General features: G+C 48.4%; 1 protein-coding gene across 1 annotated transcript in view; it reads left to right on the forward strand.

Annotated features, from left to right (window-relative positions):
- Positions 1–508: 508 nt before the first annotated feature.
- ABCA3 (ATP binding cassette subfamily A member 3) overlaps positions 509–22930 on the forward strand; it is a 46099-nt gene continuing 23677 nt past the window's right edge. Inside the window, exons 1-8 of the mRNA XM_026079211.1 lie at positions 509–653; positions 11097–11189; positions 16260–16524; positions 17587–17714; positions 18145–18310; positions 20028–20287; positions 21289–21405; positions 22125–22245. Of these exons, the coding sequence (XP_025934996.1) occupies positions 540–653; positions 11097–11189; positions 16260–16524; positions 17587–17714; positions 18145–18310; positions 20028–20287; positions 21289–21405; positions 22125–22245 (1264 nt within the window). The 5' untranslated portion in view covers positions 509–539. The remainder of the gene's footprint in view (positions 654–11096; positions 11190–16259; positions 16525–17586; positions 17715–18144; positions 18311–20027; positions 20288–21288; positions 21406–22124; positions 22246–22930) is intronic.

Genomic DNA, 22930 nt, shown 5'->3' on the forward strand with positions numbered 1-22930 from the left:
GCGCGCCCGGGGCCGGGGCGGCTGGCGGGGCCCGGCGCGGCGGCGACGAGCTGCCGCGCGGCGCTGCGGGAGCGCCCGGGCCTGCGCGCGGCCCCGCGGGACCCGGTTCCCAGCGCTCGCTCCGCGGAGCCGACCCGGAAACCTGCGCCTGGAGAGGGCTTGGTGAAACGGTCAATATTTTTATAGCGATAGCTCGGGCTTTCGAGTGGCCGAAAGCGCTTTTGATGAGGGGAAGAGTAGAGAGTGCATGGTGGGGAGAGGCCTCTTGAGCCCGGGGGGGCCGGGGAAAACGGATCGACGTGTTTGACAAGGGCAGGGTCGATTAGGCCCCGGCTTGTTTCTGCTGGGACCGGGTGAGCCTTGGATTTGGGCCAGTTCTGGTTCTGGGGACTGCAGTTCTTCTGCAAAATGTCAAGTWGTAGCTGAGGTAATCCCTTTTTGTTTTTTCACCTGGGTTCCTTCTGCCCAGGTTGTGTTGGGTTACTTCTGCCAGATGTCTCTCAGGCATCCTGCCCGCCCTTTGCCCCACGCCCTGCCTCATGCTGCACTTCTGGCTGCTGGCAAGGCTGTTGCGCCAGGCTCCGCCGGCTTCACCACGCTGCTGCGGGCTGCTCAGGGGAATGTGTTCACGATGCTGCAGCGCACTGAGCGAAGTGAGTTTGTGATTATTCTCTAGCGTTTCAGCCGCTGCGATGGCTGTTGTGTGCACTGTTTCGGGGAGGGGGGCAGAGAAGGAAGGCCTTGGGCTGCATGTAAAGTGCTGAGCATTTCAAAGATGTAGCTGCTGAAATGTTATAGCGCTGGGTTGGAGGGAAGGGAGCGAGTCTGTTGTCATTACCGGCTCAGCTGGACTTCCCAGTGATGCCAAGGGTGTGGTAGAGCAAGGAAGTATGGTAGGGGTGGTAGGAACCAGTTGCTGGTGGAAGGCGTGTCTGCAAAGTGAATCAGTGTCGTTCAAGAGGTGACCTGGTAATGCTGCAGTGCCAGGGGAGGTCTGGCCCCGTGCTGTGCAAGAGACTTCTGCAGTGGAGAGCACCGTGCAGAGGAGAGAAAGGGGCTTTCACAGGAGGCAGAGGGTAAGGAGTGAAATATATTGCTCTGCAGAGCTTTCCTTGCCTTTTGCCATCTCTGTGGGATTGGGGAGGTGGATGGTAGAGAGCAGCTTTGCATCCTACCGGTTAGTGGCCTGAAGGGGAGAAGCCTGTTTTCTTAGTGAGTATCTCCAGGCCAGAGCAGGTTTAAATCACTACTCGGAAGAACAGCTTGTGACTGCAGGATAAGGCAGCTTCCTGTTTAATTGAGATTGCCTGGGGAGAGCATCCTGGGACTGCCTGAAAGTATTTGGCACTGCGTTGTGAAGTAGGCTGTTTGACCTCGTTCAAAGGCATGATACAGGATGTGAAAGGTGGGACTTGGTTCCGTTGTTTTGTTGTGTGATACTTCAGTGGTTGTCTCGAAGCTTTAGCTGGGGGTGCTGGTTCTTGGCACGCACCTTGACGCTTGAGCCTTGTTCCTTCCTGATCTCCCTCCGTACACGCACATGCAGATAATGAATGTGAGAAAAAGTACCGTTGTGTTTAGAGGAACAGCAAATACACAGCACACCTCAGAACTGGGTCCGTGTAGTCATCAGGTGGGCTTTCAAAATCAAATCCAGTGGCGCTTCTGTGCTTTCATAGGTTTGCTATGGACAAAGAGGGGTCAAGTCRTTTCTTCTGGTGTTTGGATACCCAGGTGCTCTACATACTGCAAAGCATCTACCCAGGTCTGTGTCAAAGAACAGCTCTGTAGCGATGGGCATAGGAAACAGTCTTTGCTAAAGTAATACTTAACAGCCTGAACAGGCTGGAATTGGTGTATATTCAAAGGACTGTGCACGTTGCTGAACTGGTTGTGATCTGTTGAGGTCTGATTTGGATTAGATTTGAAACCCCAGGGTGTTATGGAAAACTCCAGTTGCATTTGCAGTGGAGATTAAGACTGAAAAATACATGTTTTTTGGCTGAGGCATCAGAAAGTGATAAGCTACCTTTCTTCCCCGCTTCTTTCCTTTGCGTATAGATAACAGGTAGATAAGCGTTAGCCTGATGAAAATACACTCAGTGTGCATAGTATTCTCCTTTCAGAATCAAAAGAGCTCTTGTAACGCTGAGCTGGACATGGGGAAAAAAGCTCGGATTTCCTGAAGTCTGGCCCAGGGGAAGTGTTGCTCAAGGAGAAGGACATGTACTCAACTCTCTTACAGGCAGTACCGTGCCTCCACAGAGAATAAACTTCTCATGCCGCGTGGCTGTTGGGGCCTGCTCCTCCTGGTCCTGTTTCTGTTGCCTCGCGGGAGCTCTAGTGAGCAAGTCTGCGGTGGTCGTATTGACTCCTGTTTTGCTCATGCTGGCCTCAGTCCTGAAACTGAGGAAAGTCTGGCCTGACATCCATAGCAGGGCTGGGTATTTGTCAAAAGACCCGGTCAGAATCTTTTACAGTGACTGGTGCAGGTGGGGCACTGGGGAGAAGCAGCCCTGTATAGTCCCCTACCAGGTAACTCCATGGCTCTTGGAGGTGCTGTGAGTGAGGAGGCGGTTGCCACCTGGCTGCTCTGGCTGGAGCTCCTCACCAAGCAGGAACCAGTGATACAAACAACTCCTTGACAGTGTAAAAAGCCACAGCTTAGGTTTTGAGACCTCAGACACATGAAACTACTGCTTCAGAGTCTGTCTTTGCATGCTTTTAGCCCACAGCGAATAGAGTCAAGTTCATTTAGCCCTCAAGGGAAGGGAGCTAACCTCCAAATTGTTTGCTGCAGGCTTGCAGCATGCCCAGACAGTTAACACAACTCTGCTCAATGCGTCCAAGCCCTGAGACACAGCCAGCTACAGTGGTTTTATAGCTGCTTTTCCTTATCTTGCTCCCTCTCTCTGCTGGGATGTTGGTACTGCTGAGTAATTGACTTAGCAGGTGAAAGAGCAAAGGAGGTTGAGTGATCTTGGCTCTGCTCTCCAGTGGGACACAGACAGCTTGTGCTCAGACATCACGAAAGTCAAGCTCGTGCAAAGGTTTTGCAAGGATTTGTGTTCCTATCCCCTGGCAGGCAAATGAGAGGCAGCAAGTGGTTTGCCCAAGGGCTTGCAAGAAAGCCCATGTCAAGCTCTGGACCTTGTTTGTTAGCCTAGCTTGTGAGGTCATTAAATCTGCAGAGAGATGGTTTGACTGTCTTGGTTTTGGTAATTCCGGTGTTACATGTAACTGCAAACTTTCTGGACAAATCAGTGACAGTATGTCTTTTAAAGAAAAAAAGAGAGAAAGAACAGCTCTGATACAGCATGTTTTGTTTTCCTTCTCTCTTGCTGCTGACCAAGCAAAGAGTCTGATGTATTGTTTTGGGCTTATTTCAGTCACCCATGAGCTTGCCGGGTTTCCTGGGCATGCCAGATCTGTCATTGCCTTGCTTCGCTTCCTCAGGGTCTGGGAGAGAGGCCTTTCCCCAGYGCTGTGCCCAGCTCCAGTTCTGGGGGATGTGGGCTGCCGTCGCGTGGTGTACCAGGCCCAGAACTGACTGCCCAGTTCCGCAAACGGGATCTAGCCCAGATGCTGTGTGTATTTGCTTCATTGTTTTGAGGCCTGAAGTTCGTGTACAGGAAAAGCAGATCTGTGGCGGGCCTAGTTCAATCATGGTTGTGTAGAAGGTTGTGAAGCTGCTAACTCCTGGCAGCTGCCGGTGTGTTTTGTGTTTGAGTTAGGTCAGCAGGCTTTCAGATCCTGCCAAGCCTGCAGCCTCCTAGAAAGTTTTATTGTTCTCTTTGCCCAACCTCTTATACTGCAGTAGGATTTTTTTTCTGCTCTGTGTTTTTGATTTGGTCTGTTTCATGACACTTACGTCTCCTGTAATGATAAGAAGGAAAAGAAGAAATGGCAGCAAGAGCTGCTGGTGACTCTGGACACCCCATGGCCAAGGGCTGGTGATTCTGGATGCCACCGGCTTCATTTGCTTTTAAAAGGACCCAGCTGTTACAAGACAGGACTTCCTGAATGCAGAGGCATCCGACGGCGCTAGCTGTTTCTGTGAATGCTTCCCAGAAAGCTTCCCTCGGTCACGGGCAGTCTTGCTTTTAACTTTCAACATCCAGTGCCGTAAGGGACGGAGAAACATTTCCAGTTCTGGGGGGGAGCGTGCAGAGGCACTCTGAGCCCAGAGGCCCTGTGTGTTAGCAGGGCCCAGGAGAGCGCGGCCCTGACCTCCGGGACGAGGTGGCTGCCGTCCTGCGAACACCGTGTTCTCCAGCAACAGTGGTGTGCTGGGATCTCTAAAATGGAGTGGCATATGCCGCCCCACCTGCTGCAGCTGTATTCCAGGGATGCAAGTCGTCTTCAAGTTGGTGGGGAGAAAAGAAGTACTGATTAAAAAAGAAATGTCTGCCATTTCCAGGCCTTGTTTCTATGGAAACAGGACATCAGAAGAGCAGAAATGCAGTAAGTGCTCTAAAATAATTGCCTGCTCCCAGGAGCACATGGCCTTTTCTCAGCTTGTTCAGCCCTTTTCACTGAGATGGCAGCCAGGAATGTCTGGCTCTCGATGACAAGATGGTGTGTGAAGTGGGTCAGGAAGTGGGATGCTTTGGCCTTTATCTCCATCGATCCTCAGCCTGTCCTGATCTAAATTGTGCCAGCAGGAAAGCTCTAGCTCAGCCTGGCAGCTGGTGTGGCTGGTGGGTTATCCAGCACTGCTCTGAGCTGGGTTTGGCAGTGTGGGAGAGATTAACTCCTCCTTGTGTTGCTTCTGGTGCTGAAGTTTCACAGGGGCTAGTCAAGCGATGAGACGTTGCTGGCTTCTAGATCTCAGTCATGAGCTGAACTGCTGTCTCCTCAGCTCACTCTCAGCTCCTCCAATCTCTTGAAGGTGAGGATGTAGGAGGACTTTTTTTCTCTTGCTGACTTTGGCGGAGTTGACCAGGGTAAATCCGTACCCATATATTTAGGAGATTGTTCCTYCATCCGTGGTCCAGTGCAGAAAGCAGGGTATTTCCAGTGTAGGAACTTAGGGATCATGTGTTATCACAGAGTTGTTCTCTCAGAAGCTAGTGCTGTTCTCTCTTCCTCTGTATCTTTGTCTATGCCACTTTGTGGGAAAATCAGTCTTATTTTACAGAGCTTAATACTGAGGTCAGGTAGAAGAGCATTTCTGGAGGGTAACTTGACCTGCCACTGTACTGGAGCTGCAGTGCAAGTAGGGTTGCCAGTGAATTGCACGGTGTCCTCTTGCAAGGTAAGCAATAGTATATCTGAAGATCACCTTGAACTGGCGATGTATAACCTTCCTCTCCTGAGGAAGATGATCCCTGCGCACTTGAGCGAGTAGCCACTGCTCAAGTCTGCCAGGAACCTGCCTTGACTCGGTCAAACGCAGGAAGGTTTATCGGAAGAATGGACAGGGGCCTGTACACTGAACTGTATGTGCATACAGACACAGGACAGCCAAGCCCCAGAGCTTGGGGCTGATCCAGAGAGTGCTTTCCAGAAGTTTTCCCTTCTGGTTTTGCATGTTCTGGGTTGAAACAATTATTTCTGTGRATGGCTAGAGCCTGAAAAAACTTTTTTGCTCTCAAATCTGGTAGGAGTCCTGAGTTTACCAAGCTTCTTTCTTCTCTCATTCTCCAGTGAGCAAAAGGTTCAGCACTGATTTTCTTGGGACACTGAAGAGCTTGATAAATTTGGCAGTAATGAAGTTCTCTGATTTTGTGTAGTGTTCGTGTTACCCAAGAGCTGCTTGACATTTTCTCAGAAACCTAACAGCCTTGATCACAGCAGTAATAGCAGCCCTGGTGGTCAGAACGTGTCCAGCTCACTTTTTGAGAGAGCGACAGGGTGAGCAAGCCAGGAAAGACATGGAAGCAGGAGATAAGATTTTTGTAGGGGAGCAGCCTTTGTTTCTACAGCCTGCTTTGTTGCCTTTTCCTTCATTGAAACAAACAAGCAAAAATTTTAACATCTTTCCCAGCCTGAATCTGAAGGCAAAAGTTTTCTACTTGCATTCCCCAGGGCAGTTCAAAATCTTAACTTTGGTTACTTGGCAAGATGTGGCTGCCTCAATTTTTGACTTATGGTCTAATTTCCTTTGGTAAATTATCATTGCTTCTGCAGCCATCTAAAGCCCTTCTGTGCTTGGGCTGGTTTTGGCTACTGTGCCACAATTTGCCATTTCCAGCTTCTTATCTCGGAGCACTCTGATGGTTCTTCTGTGCTTACTTTTGACTTCTCTCTAATGCAAACAAAACATCGCCACAAACTGGAGATGACGGGAATTGAGGTTACTCACTGCTGAGCTGTGAATGCCAATTTGAGATGTCTGATTGATTGGCTTTGATCTGGCTTGAAGTCTAAAACTGATTTGCAGACTGTCCTGACTGGTGCTTTCTTCGCTGTTAAGTACTTGCTGAGACTGTGGTTTTCCTCCCATGCATTTAGCTCTTGATTCCTTTCAAGTGAGTGCAGGAAGGGAGTTTCTGCTCTTAGGTGGTCCTTTTGAACGTCTGTCAGATCCTGTCATGTACTTTGCTGTGTGCAATATGTAGCTACATGGGTTTTGGAGGCTAGAGAGAGGCCCTCTCARTTTAGAAAAAGCCTGCAAATTTTCACACTTTTCTTTGGCAAACAGATGGCATTTTTGCCAGGGCAAATGTGGATTAGAGGCCAGCTGGAGACATGGTGCTTAAGAGGGYGTGTGATGAGTTTGAATGTGTTTAAACTGAAATCTAGCAGCAGCTGTGTTTGCAAAGTCCCATTTGCTGTTTCTCCTCTGCTTGCTGCCTGAGGAGGATGGTATCTGATTGGCTTCTCTGGGCTGCCAGAGTGGGTCTGTTCTTCTGAGTTTGTGTGTGGAGCAGGACACTCATGCACAGATATTACTGTTGCATGAACCTGATATCTGCATATTGAATAGCAAAACCCATGTGMTTCTTGCTCTGAGAATGCACAAGTTTCGATTTGGGGAATGGGAATATGAGTGCCAAACTGAGAGAATGCTTCACCATGTGGGGCTGATACTTCCATAGGTCAGCTTTACTCCACGTGTGGTGGGCTACCTCCATGTTGGGCTCAAAGAGCTAGTTGTGTGGAGCAGGCTGCATAGAGCAGGGTAGGTGAACGGGTGCTTGCTGCTTTATCGGCAGATCTGCATTGGACTTCGTTTGCTCTTGCTGTAGCGCAGTAACTCAGCTGTCAATACTGTGCTTGTGAGGCACTTTTACCATTCACTGATCTTGGAGTGATCAAGCGGGGTGATTAGTTAAGCTCAAGTTTCTCCTCTTGTTGGCTTGGCTGTTTCATTTTGATACCTTGAATTTTCTGTTGAGGTTTGAGGTGATACATTGTATTATGACAGCTTTGTCTTCGGAAACCCAGCTCTCTGAGGGTGTTTTTGGCCTTGTGAGGTAGGAAGCAATTGCTGTGCTTGCACAGGGCTGCAGCACCTGATTGGTCCTACTGGAATCAGTAGGAGGAAGTTGTCTTTGCRCACAGGCAGCCTGCAGTCTCAACTGGGGTGAGGCAGGCATCTCTGCACTGGCTGGAGCTCTAGAAAAAGCTCTGCATAACTTACAAGACTAACCTGTGCTTCGCCAAGGTACAAGCCAAATATGTCATCTCACTCTGGGAGATGATCATCTGCTTAAGCCAAACAGTCCAGCGCTTCCTATTTTCCCTGCCTGGCTGTGCCACAGAGAGAAGGGACTGGATGACTACAGTGGCTACATGAACAAATGCAGTCCTGGATGCCCGGTGCTCCTTGCTGCTGTGCATGCTCATGCTGACTGCTGAGAATCTACTCTTTCCCTGATCCCATCACAGCTCTCAAGGAAAGGTATCTCAGCGCACATCTTGCCCACATTCAGTTTCTGTTTAACTCTGCTTCTTCCAGCCCTTCCCAGTGAGGAGCCTGCATGTGCAGAAAGGCTTGTTCTGAGTTGGTTTAGTGCCTGCTGACCTCTAGCACCRAGGACAAGCCAGTTAATGGGCCAGCAAAGCCTTGGTGGCTGTCCCTGCTTGTGGCCATCTTGGGCTATGTTTGCCCAAGGAGCTCTGGAAATTTTTCTTGGGTAATGTGAAGTTCTTTGCACATGTTCTGATATGGGAACACTTGTTATTCTGTGAATGTGGAGAGAGGTGAAGAAGGCCTGCATTTGCCGTGGAGCTCCTGGAAGCACCCAGTGTGTCAGAAAAACTGAAAGCCCCCCTCCTTGTCCAGAGGAGCAACATCAGCTTGACACAGAACATGCCTGGAGACTGCGCCATGTCCCTTCCCATCCTCCAGGTCTCTGGTTGCTCCTGCTGTTAACTAATAGGCTTCAGGGCTGCTAGGATTGGAGGGGAAAGCATCTTCTTACTGCTCCTGGATCCCACCATCTGTGAGATCCCACTGCAGCATTTCCCAATGTGACATGAGAGGAATGGCTGAGGAACCATGGTGCTGCACAGGATATAAAGGCAGAGAAGGCTTGGTGCTTTCTGGCTGGTAGTATGTGAGACTTCATAATCATCAGCAGTCACTGTGCTCCACCCCACCACTAGTCCATGTTTTTGTGACACTCCCAGTGCAGCTAATCACTGTAACATGTGATCAGAGCTGGCTTTTTAGTATCTCTGCAAGTAATGGTTTAGTGTAGTACCTGCTGAAAACAAAATCCACCCTGCATTGCCTCCTTCACTTGCACAAGCCCAAGGTGTCTCTGAACATGGGCGGGTGTATGAGAGCAGGCAGGTGCCTGCTATATCCACCAGGACTGGAGAATGCGCTCTTGAGTGTCTCCAGTAGTGTTGCTGGTATGTAATGTTTCCTCCTCTGTGTCTGTAGTAACCTTGAGTGCTGTCAGCTCACAGATCAAACTGTGAGGCTGGGGTTTTAAGCATAGGTCTGCTCAGTTGGAAAGAGTAACTCTGAGTTAAAAACTGGGAGCTGTCTGCTCATGGAATGAGGCTGCTGGTGCCAGGATAAAGCAGGGCTGACTGATACTGCCAGGGCCAGGATAGCCATCTCTGCAGAAAGATGGTTTTTTCCTGTGCTCAGTCTCTGATGAAGCAGGCAGAGGTGTTGCTCAGCTCAATAGCTTGTTTCCCACAGTTTAGCAGTTTGCATTTCTTGGTCCCAACTGCAGAATGTGATGTATTGGAGAAGTGAATCCAGCTACCTGACACAAGACCTTTAGGTTTAGGTAGATATTACCAAAGATAATTGCTTGGTATACTGCATAGGAGCAGGACAAATTTCTGAGCCTTCAATGGGGCTGTGTTACATCCTTTTATCTCAGGTGTCCTGGGGTCAAATTATGCTGATGAAAGTGGTCCTAAGTCAGACAGCTGTGGCTGTTGGATCTGCTTGTGCTAGGGCTGGCCACTTGTTTGTATTGCATTCCTAGATAACTTAGCAGGCGTATGTAATTGCAGCTCGTTTCTTGGTGTGACAGGAATGCTTCATCAGAAAACTTCTCTGCAAATAGGGACCAAAACAATTTGGATAGTTTTCAACTGGAGAGATAGTTCAACTGGAAATGGGAAGAGGGCTGAGAGATTCTTTCAAAAAGAGCAGAATGACTAAGGTGTATTACCCCACAGCACTGATCTTTCTCCTGCATGCTCCTCTTTAATTCTGATTCCCTGTGCTTTTCTCATTCTTGCCTCTCATCTTTCAAATAAGAGGATCTTTTGTGAAGCCATTGCTAATGTTGCAAACCAACAGTTCTGAAGCCTTGACATTCCAGGAGTCAGAGGAACAATTTAGAATCTTAATCAATTCCAAAATAACGGACTACAAGTAGTTTCATGGCCTTCCTGGGACCATTTTTGTGGTTCTATAATCCTGCGTTCCCAYTATTTAACAAAAGTTTTCCACTCCCCTGTTGCTGGGTAAAAGACTGCTACAAAGCAGACGGGATGAAGCTGCCAGATGTGAGTTGGAGGCTACACAATAGCTTTCTTTTCATAGCAATCTTTAGGAGCTACTTGAAACGTTAGGGCAAAAGACCCTGGGATAGAAGTGTGCTTGAGGTGGATATTGTCTTTTTCACTTCCACTCATGCGGTGGTAATTGTCTCACATGGCTGCTAATATGCTCTAACGAGCACGAATATGCTTGTAGTATTGCTACGTGTTTTATGCCCACTCTCTAATATCGTGGCCTGCATATGAGGCTCACTGTATTGGGTGTGTGTCAGCGCTTTAGTAATTGTGGTGTCTTGGTGTTTATAGGTTGGAATTCCGAACGGCAGCCTCTTTTTCTGTGTATCCAGATGCTTACTGGTGTCATACAGGTCATCTAGATGACTGGGATCTGATGACACTGGAAACCAAGACGCCACTGGTTCTTAATGGCTAATAATGACCCTCGGAGAGGGAGCACGAGAGTTGTTTTTCCATTGTTTCAAGGATGAGCCGTCTGTTGCAACATCAGGCAGGAAACAGGGTTAGCCACTCAGATTTGTTACAGACACGTAAGGTCTGTGATGCCATCTTTCTCCTTCGGGGTGGGAGGTCTTCTGGTAGTATAAGTGTCAGAAGCTCTCAAGTCTTTGAAGAACATGTATTCTTGTAGCAAAATGAAGCTTGCATTCCCAGCTGACAAAAGTATTTTTCTTCTGGGGTGTGTGTGTGGTGGAGGGGGGGGGTTAGTGAGTGAGTGTCTCAGTCTCAGGCTGTTGAGATGGTCCTTCCTATGATCTGTCAATGGTGCATGCTAAGCTGGTTGCAAAGGTGCTCTTGGGAAGAGAGTTGTGGAGCAGTACTGCCCATCGCAGAAGACAGACTTCCTTGTTGGGAGCTTTGAGAGCAGTGAGGAGTGCACAGGGCTTTCAAGCTCGAGCTCCTCCCTCATTGCAAGGGTTCCTGAGAATCAAATTGGAAGCTGAAGTGCAGGCAGGTGTGGAGAAAGCTTTCTGGCTGATACTGCCCTGGGAGGGCTCCTGTCCTTTTTAGAAACGGTGAACTTGGATGTGGGGACTAAGGAACAAGCAAAACCCAGGAGCAGGGTTTTCCAGGGAGTTTCTGGGATTCAGTGGTGGAGAGCTGCTTGAGTTTGTTAGTATATATTGTTCACTGCTCTTGGTTTTGCTTTCTAGAGTCCTGCAAAGTGGTGGCGGTCCCCTTCTGATGGAAGGATGGTTGTGCTCAGGCAGTTTGGGCTGCTTCTCTGGAAGAATTATATCCTGCAGGTAAGTTGGCACTGTGCTTGCAGCAGGGGAGCTGCCTATGTCATCCCTTAAGGGTGATCCCTTCAGAACTTTCCCAGTATCTAGATTCCCTGGTGAACCTTCTCTATAGGCCCAGGATGACTCTMTTTGTGTGTATGGTCTCTTTTGTGCTTTTGTGTCAGGGAGAGATGGGCAGGGGTCTGTGCTCAATTACCTTGCGTCCCTGTCCCCTCAATTGCAATTGCACAATTTATCGGTTCCCCTCACTTTCAAAATAGGGCTGTGAGTTCAGTTTTCCCTTCTCAAGGGGCAGGATAGTCCGTGTTCCCTCCTGTGCAACTGTGGGTTTTCCTGAGCTATCTTATTACATAGATCCTTCTACACCCTTCTCTGGAGGTGGTGATTGCTGCGCTGTGCTTGTAAACTTACCAGGGCCCAAATGGTTTTTCTCCATTACTTTTTTCAGTCTTCAGAAGCAACTTTTATGGGTCTGTGGGCTGCCTTAAACCACCTTTGTCCTGGCATCTGCTCTTAGTCCTGCTCTGTGCTTGGGAACTAGCCAGTTATGAAGTATTTAGGGACCTTAGGGCTAACTTGCAAGCCATTGGCTTCAAAATGAGCATTGGCTTTGCATCACAGCGCTGGCTTCCTTGGCCTGTTGACCTGCAGCATCTTGCCTGCTGCTGAAATATGCTGCAGCTCCTTTAAGTAGCTTGCAAATGTTCCTTGGCAGATCCTGCAGGTTCACAGTGGGACCTGGAGCCAGCCCCTTAGAGAGGGCAGTGGAAAAGGGGAAGATCTCAGTGTAGTCTGGCTTTACAGTTTCAATTACCGTACTGCGGATCAGCGCAATGCTGCTTAAAAATAAACAAAGGAGAGAGAGGAGGGCTTGCTAGGTTGCCTGCGGTTCATGCTTCCAGCATAGTATGGAGCGTGGAACAGACTGCAGAACTCAACTTTGATCTAAGGGGACCAGGAACTAATCCAGTTTGGAGCCCTTTGTCAGGAGCATGCTCCAAGGCCTAGGGTGTAGCATGATCAGAGGTCCTGCGAATTTCCCCATGTGCACCACAGTCACCATGCAGAACAACCTTCTTTCCTTTCTGCAGTGGAATAAAACCTTCCTCTGGGTGTACCTTGGGGCAGGGTACATCTCTTCACCTTTGCATATTTTCTGAGGGCACAAGCTGACTCAGAGCTACCGTGCCAGAACATACCCTGCAGTGTTTGCTCCTCTCTTCTAAGTAACCATCAGAGAGTAAGCTCCTGATAAAGAAGTAAAGCTCGCAAGTTATTAGCGGGCTAATTTAAAAATGGATGCTCAGTGCGGGGGCTGGGGCATGTGACTTGCTTAAAGCTGACAGAAATGGCCAGTTGGTAGTGATGATTATAGATGAGTGTCCCTGTTGCCTCTGAAATAAGGGAGCTTAAATGACTTCTGCAGGAGCAAAAGCCTGTGCTTGTAACTGTGTGTTAGTTTCTGAGTTCATGGAACCAGGCAACTGTTCTGGAGAAAGTCCAAGGGACTATTAAAGGGTTAATATGATAGTAAATCAGCAGGAGGCAGCTGGTCTGCAAGAGCTGCATTATAAAACCATCAGACATCTGTAACATTCAATTTTATGAACGTGGCCTTTTAAAACACTTCTCCCTGCCAGCTCAGAGTCGGTGCTTCCTGGCTGCAGTGCTGGAGCTGTCAATGAGTTTGCACCTAGGGCTACCTTCTTGACCTTGACACAGTGTCAAATGGTCATTGATTCCCAAGGTCCAGAGGGACCCTTGTGCAGCAGGAAATACTAAGCAAGGAGCTGTGTCCAACAGGTACAGCTGTGATTGATCTCTGGATGTGGTCAGGTGGGAGGCCACAGGCAGCTCTTTGTCCCTCCAAGGGGAAATCCAAAGATGGGCTGCYGACTTTAATAATAGATAGTGAATGCCAGGGTAATGGGAGGGAGCAGCTGTGTGGCAAGATGCCCACGCACCCACCTCCTGAGCAAACCTGGGAGAGCAAATTTGAGCCAGTTGCTGCAGTGCAAACTGTCTCCCCCTTCCCAGAAGATCTTGAGAAATCAAGACGGCTCATGTTCTGGGCTCAGTTCCCACTCCTCCAGAAGCTGTGTGTGATCTTAGGATGCCTGACTTGCTTCTTTTTCCTCCACTTGAAAAATAAAAATGTGTTTTAATCTGCAAGGGGCCCATGAGGTGTAACTCAATGATCGGTGCAGCAGAGACCTGCAGTTAGAGTATGCAGCTTCAGAAGGAGCCATCGTGGCAGCCGCGGCGCTGTCTGGAGCGCTCGTAGGTCCAGAGCTGTGGTCCATGCTAGGATGGAAGCAGCCAGGGGAAACAGTCAAAGGCACACGAATGGCGGCTCGTGCCCTGGCAGAGCAGCAGGCTCTGCCTGTAGTGTTGACCCTGTGCAGACGTCCAGCCGTGTTTGTTATAACAGCAGAGCCAGTGGCTGTGCTCAGCTGCATTCTGGACTGTTGCATTACAGCTTCCAGCAGACAAGTTGAATAAGAGTATGCCAAGCAGGAGGCAGTTTAGCAACACCGAGTGTGGAGAGGTGTCAGGGAGGAGCTGGGCCATCCACATAAAAAACAATTACTGAGATGGCAAGTTAATGAATAAATGTCTTAGTGCACCTCTTGCCTCATGTGCCTTTGTTGCTYCTCTTTCTAGCCCAGTGGAGGGCTGTGCGACACCATGATCTTGTAAAGCCTTTTTTAGCAAGAGCCCTCAGAAAAGGTTAGTGTTGCTGCTTCTGCTCTGGGCATATGCTCAAAATGAGCAGTGCCATGAATCCCACCAGGGAGCTGAGCTGCCTGTTTTGGCAGTGGGTGTATTCATAGCCTATCTCAACTGCCAGATAAAACTCATTAGCTTAAACTGCAGTAAACGAGGTTTAGTTTAATGTGTTTGATCTTGTATGTGGACTGGGCTAAGGTCATGCACAGCCAATAAAGGCAGCTCAGCTTACAAGAGGAAATGAGGCAGCTGGATGTAGCTTCACAYCCTTGTTCGTGCTCTCCTGAAGCATGGTTTCCCTTTGCAGAAAGGGAGCTGAGCAGGTACAAGATGCCTTCTTCCCTGGCTCTGTGTTAGCTCCCTGCGTGGGAGTCCTCTAGCAGCCAAGCAAAGCCGTGCAGGCAAGCCCTGCCTCAGTTTCCCCTGGGGTTCCCCAGTCCAGCTGTATTGTTTCCCATTTTTATGGGAACAGACCAGTGCTCACCATGCCCCTCTCCTGGAAAGGAGCATGACTCTGTATAACTTTATGAGCATAAATCCAGTGGTTAACAGCGTGTCCCAGCACCTGTGGTAAAACAAGTCAGGGCAACCGCACTGCAGGACCACAGGGCTGCATTTCTTGAGAACTACTGTTCCTTCTGCATTCCTGGCCCTCCCCACCTGGTGGTGTTAGTCCCTTAATCCAGCAGCTTTTGTCCTGCTTCATGGCTGAATGCACAGAATCCTTGCTCTTCTGGCCCCTTCTTCCATAAGTACTTCCTTTGCAGAGGGTGCCTTGCCAGGTAAATTCGCTTGTTTTAGGGTCAGCCAGCCCTGAAGTGAGCTTCTAGTTTTTTTACATGGGACATTTGCTGCAGCTGCGTCAGTGTTTCCAGCTCTGTCAGAAATCTCTGCAGCTGCTCTCTGCTGCCTGCCCTGTTGCATGCTGCATCTAAGTAGCAGCTGCTTGCTGATGAGAGAGGACAGTTAATTAGTCACTGGAGACCTAAACTGCTCTGGGAARAGAGGAATAGGTTCAGCTCTCCAGTACCTATCCAGCCACCTTCTAGCAGGGCATGTTGCTCTGTGGCAGAGCAAGTGGAGTTTTAAGTGCTAATTAACTTGGGCTAGTAGTGTGTGTTAGTAGTTAATGGAGAATATAAAGTGTCTTGAGAGGCAGTCTTGAGGGAAAACTATAGACATCTGTGCCCTTGGGGTTGGAGGGTAAAGTTCTGGCTCTGCAGCTCAAGTACATTCACTGAACTTGATTGTCCAGTTGCTTGAACTTGAATTTTAAAAAGTAAGTGAGCTGATGTGTTTAGTGCAGACAGATCTTAGAAGTGGAACCTCGGCTCTTGGATATGCTGTATGAGGACACCTCCACATGTAGCTAAAAGCTTTGAGGGCAAAGTCACTTCACCTGGCTTGCCTAGGCCAGAGTTGAGCATCCTGCTCAGTGCTTATTGCTAGGCGAGCATGTCAAAACGTCACAAGAAGCAACTGAGTGGCATGGGACTCCTTTGCTGCCTCACTGCTGGATGCACTTGGTTTGCACTCTTCTCTCACACCTCGCTGTCACCTGCCAGCTATTCCACCTCCTGCTTCAGACTCTCAGGTGTTATCCACCTTCTGATGGGTGGTCTCTGAGGGCCAGAGGAAAAGCTGCAGCAAATAGTACTGGTGATTTCAGTGAGCGGAGTTCCTTTTTCCCCTCAAGCTATTGCTGACCCACTCCCCTGGCTTGGCAGGGGGAGCTGCCGTGCTCTCAGGGTCTTGTCTCCTAGCTGAGATGTAGAGCTGTGCATTGATAAAAGCTGTTCTCTTCACTCTCCTGATACTGACTGGTCCGCACGTAGCGCTTTCCCTCTTTGTGGGAACACTGAGATGTACTGCTACAGTTGCCTACAGGAGTGATTTAGGCAGACGTCAAGCAATGCCTGCTCTTTGGAAGAGTTTCATTGCACAGTGAAAAGGCAAATAACCAGGTAAACTCATTTATTCTGTGGTAGCATAACTGGGAAGTATTTAAAAGCAACACAGTTTAAAACTGAACATGTTTAGGGAAGGAGACAGAAACCACCTTGACTGGAAAGTTCTGAAAGATGCAGGAGCCTTCTAAATTTAACAGACAAGTCTTGCCTAGTCTCACAGTCAATTCACGTGCTTCATTCATTTGTGGTCTCCTACAGAAGAAGCCAGCTTATGAAATCTTTGCGGTCCTGAGTGCTGTGAAATGCAAGAGCCCTCTGGTACTTCTGCTGCATGGAATACATATACCGTGAACTTTGTTGTGTTTCATCTACTTTGAGCAGGTCTAACCCTACTTATATCTTTTTTTTTTTTTCTCTCTCTACCTTTCTACAGAAACGGCAGATTTTGGTAACAGTCATAGAAATCTGCCTGCCGCTGCTGTTTGCTGCCATCCTGATTGCACTTCGTCACCGGCTGCATTCAATCAGCCACCCCAATGCCACTATCTACCCCATCCAGTCAGTGGATGACCTGCCAGCATTCTTCTATCACCGGCATCCGAGCAACCCGTGGGAGCTGGCGTACATCCCCTCGAACAGCAGTGCTGTGAAGAGCATCGCTGAGGCCGTAGAGAAAGCTTTACCTATCAGCATTAAAGGTTAGCAGGGGCTGGGGGTTGTGGCTTGGACATATGCATCTCTGAAGTCAGGCATGCATTTGTTAGAGCTCTAAATTGAACACTGCACCTACAGTTTTGGTGATGTAAGTGCATTCCTGAACTGGGACCTGCAGATAGGATGTTCTAAGTTCCTTGGATGAAACCTCTAAAGGACATGAAATTCTCCCTAGATTAAGCATTACTAGGGTCCAGGGACCAGCATCTAACCCAAGCACTGGGTGGCAATGTTGGTGGCAGCAGCTTCGCTTTTATGGGCTGACCTGCCAGCTAAAATTAAGAGTTCTCTTGAAACAGAGAGTTCTGTTCAGCAGTCAGCTGTGTCACCTGTTCTTATGGGTAACATCTGGTACTCATAAAGCAAAATGAGGTTTAAAAAAATGGGCATCCTCTTCTCTTCTGTGTATTTGACAAATTTGTCTAATCARTCTGTCTTCCATCCCAGTAATTGTTAGATTAACCAGAAATTCTCAGACTAATTTTTGTTAAGATAAATCTCGATGCTCTATTCCCAGAATGCATCACTTTGTCAGACCTTCAAGGCAGTGGTTTTGCTTCTGTTTCACTAAATCTGCCAGACTTGGTTTTGATTTTTGTTACATTTTTTGTTGCAATTTCTATCTAGAAGTTGAAATATATTGGCCTTAATATAGCTGAATAAAATGGCTGTCACTTCCTTGACACAAAGTATTTGATAATCTTGCAGAAAATTTTAATACTTCCACTTCTTGTTCCAAGCTGAAGAAAATACTAGAATTTTTCTGTTGAAAAGATATCTGACCTTCTGCTCTCAAGGAGGAGAAAAAAATCTGTGTCCCCCATGATGGGTACAGCTACATCCCATATAAATTCCTCATGTCTGACACCGATGATGTTTTCCAGCTCTGGTTGGAGTGCATCCCTCCTGCCCAGAAAAACCRTCCTGAAACCGTATGACATTTGCAGTGATGGCTTTCTGGGTTTCAGCCTGCTCTGTGAAATGCTGTGCTCTGCGGACTGCGACTCCTACAGGCTGCTCACAGTCTGCCTTTCCTTCCTCTGCAGCTCAAGGCTTTTCCTCAGAGAGGGAATTTGAGGAATACGTGAAGTTGGACAACCGCTCAGGCAATGTGCTGGCTGCCGTTGTGTTCAAACACTACTTCAGTCAGAGCAAGGCCCCCTTGCCCCTCCAGGTGAGCAGAGCTGCTGGGTGCGCGACCACAGCTCAGTGGTGAACAGCTGGGACTGGATCCCAGCATCCTGCGGAGGGAGAATGACTGTTTTAGCCTTGATGGGCAGCTGCTGGCAGAGGGGGACTGATGCCAAGTGTCCTGGCTCCCGGAAGCCTGCTCTGTGCAGTCAGATGCCTGCGGAGGTGCCCAGACATGCCTGGGAGGGCATGTGAAATGCAGCTCTTCCATCAGCACTTTGCAAAGCCTGCTTGGAGGGCGAGGAGTTTACTGCTAAGCCATTAACAGTGGCTCAGTGCTAGTGCTTGGAGGGACGTGTCCATGTGAAGAAGGATGCGAGGGTGACATCCTCTTCCGGCCCTTTGTGGTGCAAGGAATTGCTCCTCTTTCTGATTAATCTGGGACACAAATCTCCTTTCTGTGCTCCTTGCAGGTTGATTATGAACTGCGCTTCAAATACAGCCCAAGGAATGCCCCCCGGAGTGAGCAGACGGGCTTGAACCCCAACCTTGACCGTGACTGGCACACCAGCTACCTCTTCCCTCTTTTCCAGTTGCCTGGCCCCAGGGAGGCCAAGTTTGCAGATGGTGGAACACCAGGTGAGGGTTTGCTTTTATTCCACCATATGTCATTTGCCAGCCGATAAGACAGACTTAATTTTCTGTATAGTGACACACTGTACAGTATTCACTGAGACTCTGAGTATAAATAAATATCCCATAAACTGGTATCTCTTGGGAAATGCTGGCCAGCACCTGGCCTGGCCCTACAGCAGCCAGCTGCAGAAATGAGGCCTTCCTCAGTGTTTCCCTCCACCAATTGCTGTCAGCTGGCAAGGGAGCTCCCAAGGCCAGGAAGGGCAGGATACGGGCTTTAAAAACGCAGGGGATTTGTGAGGCAAAGAGTTGACGTCATCTCTGTCAGTCTCTTACTGACAGATAAACAAGTTCTCCCTGTGTCCTTGGTGACTGTGCCCCGCATGCTGTGGCTGGTGCGTGGATGCTGCAGGCCTTGCTTCCCACTGCTTTAGCCAGTATAACTAGAGCAAGCTGGAGGTGTGGGATGACAGTCATCTTCCTAAAGGTCCTACAAAATAAGGGAGAACATCTGCTTGTCTGGAAAGCGTGCCCCTGTTGAAARTAGTTGGATAAGAATAAATTTTGTTTACTTGAATTTTAAAATTTAAATATGTATTTTCTCATTTTAAATCTATTTTTAATGGAAAATTTGTTTCAGGTGCAGACTATTTAGGTCTTATAATGCTATGTCAAAACTAAATAGAGCAATTCTGTGGTTTCAGCAAACATTTATAAAAAAAAGCCAAACCGCTGAGTGGGAAACAGCAGTGAAATTCCTGGAGCTGGCACTGGTTTAGGACTAGCCCAGCCCTTGACTTCTGGAGCTTCCTCTGTGGCTGCAAAAAGGATGTTTCCCTCAGTTCAATTTCTCCTTCCATTTGGTTCAACAGCTACATCAAGAAAAAAATTGGGAGACTGAGAAAGCGGGCAAACTGATTTTCCTCAGAGGGCGTAGGTAAAACAGCATGAGGGCACTGCATCTACTAGTTTGAACAGAGACACTTAGATCAATTCCCTTAGTACAATGTTTGTTTAGTCAATTAGTTAATATAAATCATTGTCAGTGTACTCCTTTTTTCCACCTTTTCCCTATCTGTTTAGGATGTTTTAGGCAAGTAACTTTCAAAATGCTGATTTGGAGCTTTCTAAATGGAATTCTAGTTTCCATTCAGGTAACGGGGTAGAAATCACCTGTAACGATAGAGTAGTTTAAAAAAAACCCTATTTTCTAATGCACAAAAATTTAAGCCAAATATGTGAAAAATGGGGTATATTCTTCCCCACAAAAACCTGCTTCAGTATCGCATATTCTGTTGGTTTGCCAAAAAAGGGCTGAATTTCATACAAAAACTCAGTTCAGTGACGTTGATTGTGGTTAATGATAACTGAGAATCACTTTCCTTACAAAAATAAAAACCACGCAGAAAGAGGATTGCCATTTAAATCAGTTTCCTGCTAGCTGTTTTTGAATGATGATTATGAGAGATTTTAATTGCTCTGATTTTAATCCTTCCCAAGCCTCTCTATGTCTGCTGAAATGACAGGGAGTATTTTGATGGTGACATTTGTGTTCCTTTTCTAAGAGCTYGTTTTTTCTTTGCTGTTCTTCCCAAACGATCCTTCCCTTAGAGGCTACTTCTCTTCCTAGGAAGGTCTGTGCTGTTCTTTTCTCTCTGTGAATTTGTCTCTATAGAACATGCACCCATTTCTATTTCCTTGTGTTGTTTTTGCCATGCAGGTTATATCCGGGAAGGCTTCCTGGCAGTGCAGCATGCTGTGGATAGAGCCATCATGCAATATCACACTAATGCCACCAATGCCAGCCTGCTGGAGAACATCACAGTGGTGGTACAGCGTTTCCCCTACCCGTCGTACGTCAATGACCTCTTCCTTCTTGCCATCCAGAACCAACTACCCCTGCTGCTCATGCTCAGCTTCACCTACACCTCACTCAACATCGTCCGTGCTGTTGTGCATGAGAAGGAGAAGAAGCTGAAGGTAATGTGAGAGGGTCATGTGGAATGGTATTTCCCATGCTGTGCCTTTTGCGGGCTCTGATGCCCCAGGAAGAGCTTCCCCTTGCTTTGTGCCATTGGGACCTCCTTTTTGAAGGAACAACATTTCCAAAGTAATAAGCACCCTATGATCTGTAACCCATATTGCTGTCAGTGCAGACAGCTTTGTGCGTAGTGCTTGCCTTCCTTGCTTTGCTCCCCTCACTATGCAGTGTTTTCTAACAGATCCTTCCTTTAAAAGAACTGGATAGGAACAAAATCCCCATTAGCTTTGGAACCGGCAAGCAGGAGGTGGGGAGAAGGATGACGAGGGATTAGCAAACTCTAGGGAAGAATGTTGTTAATCCTGTTGCTGGAACCCAGCTCTGTTCTTCCTTGCTGTGCAGCCTTATCTGCTTAGCAGTGCTGTTGGATGCGAAGACTGGTGTTTCTTTTGGACTGGACGGTATTTTGAAAGGCGGCTTCTTGAGAGGACAAGTCTTGTGGATTCAGGAATTCAGTGTGTGGGAAGCAGGATTTCTGTCTTTTAAATTTAGAAACCTGTGTTTCTAAATTGTGGTGTGTGGGTGGTTAGGAGCTCAGCAATTGTGATGGTTGCAACATCAGGCCTGAGGGTGCAGGGCTCGGTTTCCTCTGGGGTGTTAGGTTGTCTTGCCCTCTAGTCTGCCCTGCTGCCAAATGACTCCAGCAGCCCCACCAGCCTGAACTGCTGTGGTTTTGGATCCAGCTTGGCACTTCAGGGAAACCTTGTTCTCCTCATCCCTCCCAGCATGACTGTGGTGGCGGCCCCTCTTCAGGGAGGAGGCATTGTATGAGGATGAAGGCTGCATAGGGCCGCTGGTGCCTGGGGCTACCTCCTCCCTCACCAGCACTGAAGGGATACAGCTGCCGCCTGGCCTTGCTCACTGCCACACGAGGTGCTCTGGGCCCCCTTGCTCAGGAAGCATGGGGGCAGCTCTGGGTAACAACTTGGCCTTCCCACAGGAGTACATGCACATGATGGGCCTCAGCAACTGGCTGCACTGGAGCGCCTGGTTCCTCATGTTCTTCCTCTTCCTCCTGGTGTCCGTGTTTTTTGTCACAGTGCTCTTCTGTGTGAAGGTGAGTATCTTTCCTCAGGCCCACATTGCACAGGTCAGTACTGCTGTGCTGGCTGGGCGTGGGCATCACAAGACTTCTGTGTTGTTGGCTGGGGAGAAGGAGGACTATCCTGGTAATTCAGGACTCCTCCTTCTTCCATGCGCTTAATACGAAGAGCCTTTTTCTGAGCCAATTCCTTGCTTAACTGGGGGGGCAGAGCTTAAACCCTGTGCAGGATGAATGCACTTGGAGTGCACCCAGGAGCTTGGTTTATTCAATCAGGCCAGGCCCCCACCCCACTCCCAACAAGTGGGCTAGGTACTTTAACAGCTTTTCACACTACCTATGTCACCCAGCAGCAGGATGAGATTGGAGGGTTAGAGCTAGGCAGGTGCAGAGAAGGCCCAGGCATTCCTGGGCCTAGCAGGAACTCCTGTTCCTGAGAGCCTGTGAATCCTTGGAGAGACTCAGGCTCTCCTGCTTCTCTGTACCAGCACCATGAGAAACAAAAGGCAGCTGTCATGGGTGGAAAGCAAGATGTCCCCTGCCTCTTAGATCCTGTGTTACATGAGGACAGCCCATACTTCCACCATTTGGACTGGTCTAAGAGGGCCTGGGTGTTCTTGGTCCATCTCAGTTTGTTTTTAACCCATGGAAAACATCAGGCCTTGGCTGCCTGTGTGTGCCTGCAGCTGTAGCCAGCTTCATCAGCTGCAAGTGTAACAGGATTTTCTCGGTAGGTGAGCGAGCAGGGAGCAGTGCTTACCAACAGCGACCCCACGCTGGTGTTCGCTTTCCTCGCCGTATTCTCCATCTCCTCTATCTCCTTCAACTTCATGGTGAGCACCTTCTTCTCTAGAGGTGAGTCTGTCTTCCCTATTTGCCTCCTCTGGCTGATCTGTTACCTCATGTGTGTCTGTTATGCAGCTCATCACTGAGCCGCCCTCAGTGCCCTTATGTAACCCCAGAGAAAAGTGCTACAAGGAGAGGGGGATTTGAGCAGTTATCAGCTTTTTTAGTGGTCTGTGGTCAGCCTCGCCTGTTCTCCTTCCTGTTCCCCCGGAGAAATGTGTGACTAGAGAAGCTGCTTCTGTGCAAAGGGTTTTTATCATATAAACTAATATCTCTTGAAATCTCCATTCATCTTCCCCGCTGGCAGTCCAGAGAGCCTGCATTTTGCAAGCACCCTTGTGGTAGGAGCTATCTGACCTACTGCCTGTAAATCCCTACTTGTAAACAACCTAGGCTTTCAAGTTAGAGGGTCCGTCTGGTGAAATGCTGATGCTGTTCCAACTGGTAACAGGAAACCCTCAGATAGAGGAATACACTTAGATTCTGTTTCCCCGTCCATCTGGGATTTACAAATCCTGCCAAAGGCCATGAGAGGAACCCACACAATGCAGAGAGTTCATTCTGGGCCTTGTGCCGATGGGCATAAGAGCATTGTTTCTCTTGCCCATAGGCCGTGCATGGAGAGAGCAGCATGGTGTAAAAATTATAGATTTTTGCATGATTTTGGTTGGAAGGGATCTCTGGAGAGATCTTG

Source organism: Apteryx rowi, unplaced genomic scaffold (assembly GCF_003343035.1).
Source record: "Apteryx rowi isolate R43461 unplaced genomic scaffold, aptRow1 scaffold_494, whole genome shotgun sequence".
NCBI classification, from domain to species: domain Eukaryota; kingdom Metazoa; phylum Chordata; class Aves; order Apterygiformes; family Apterygidae; genus Apteryx; species Apteryx rowi.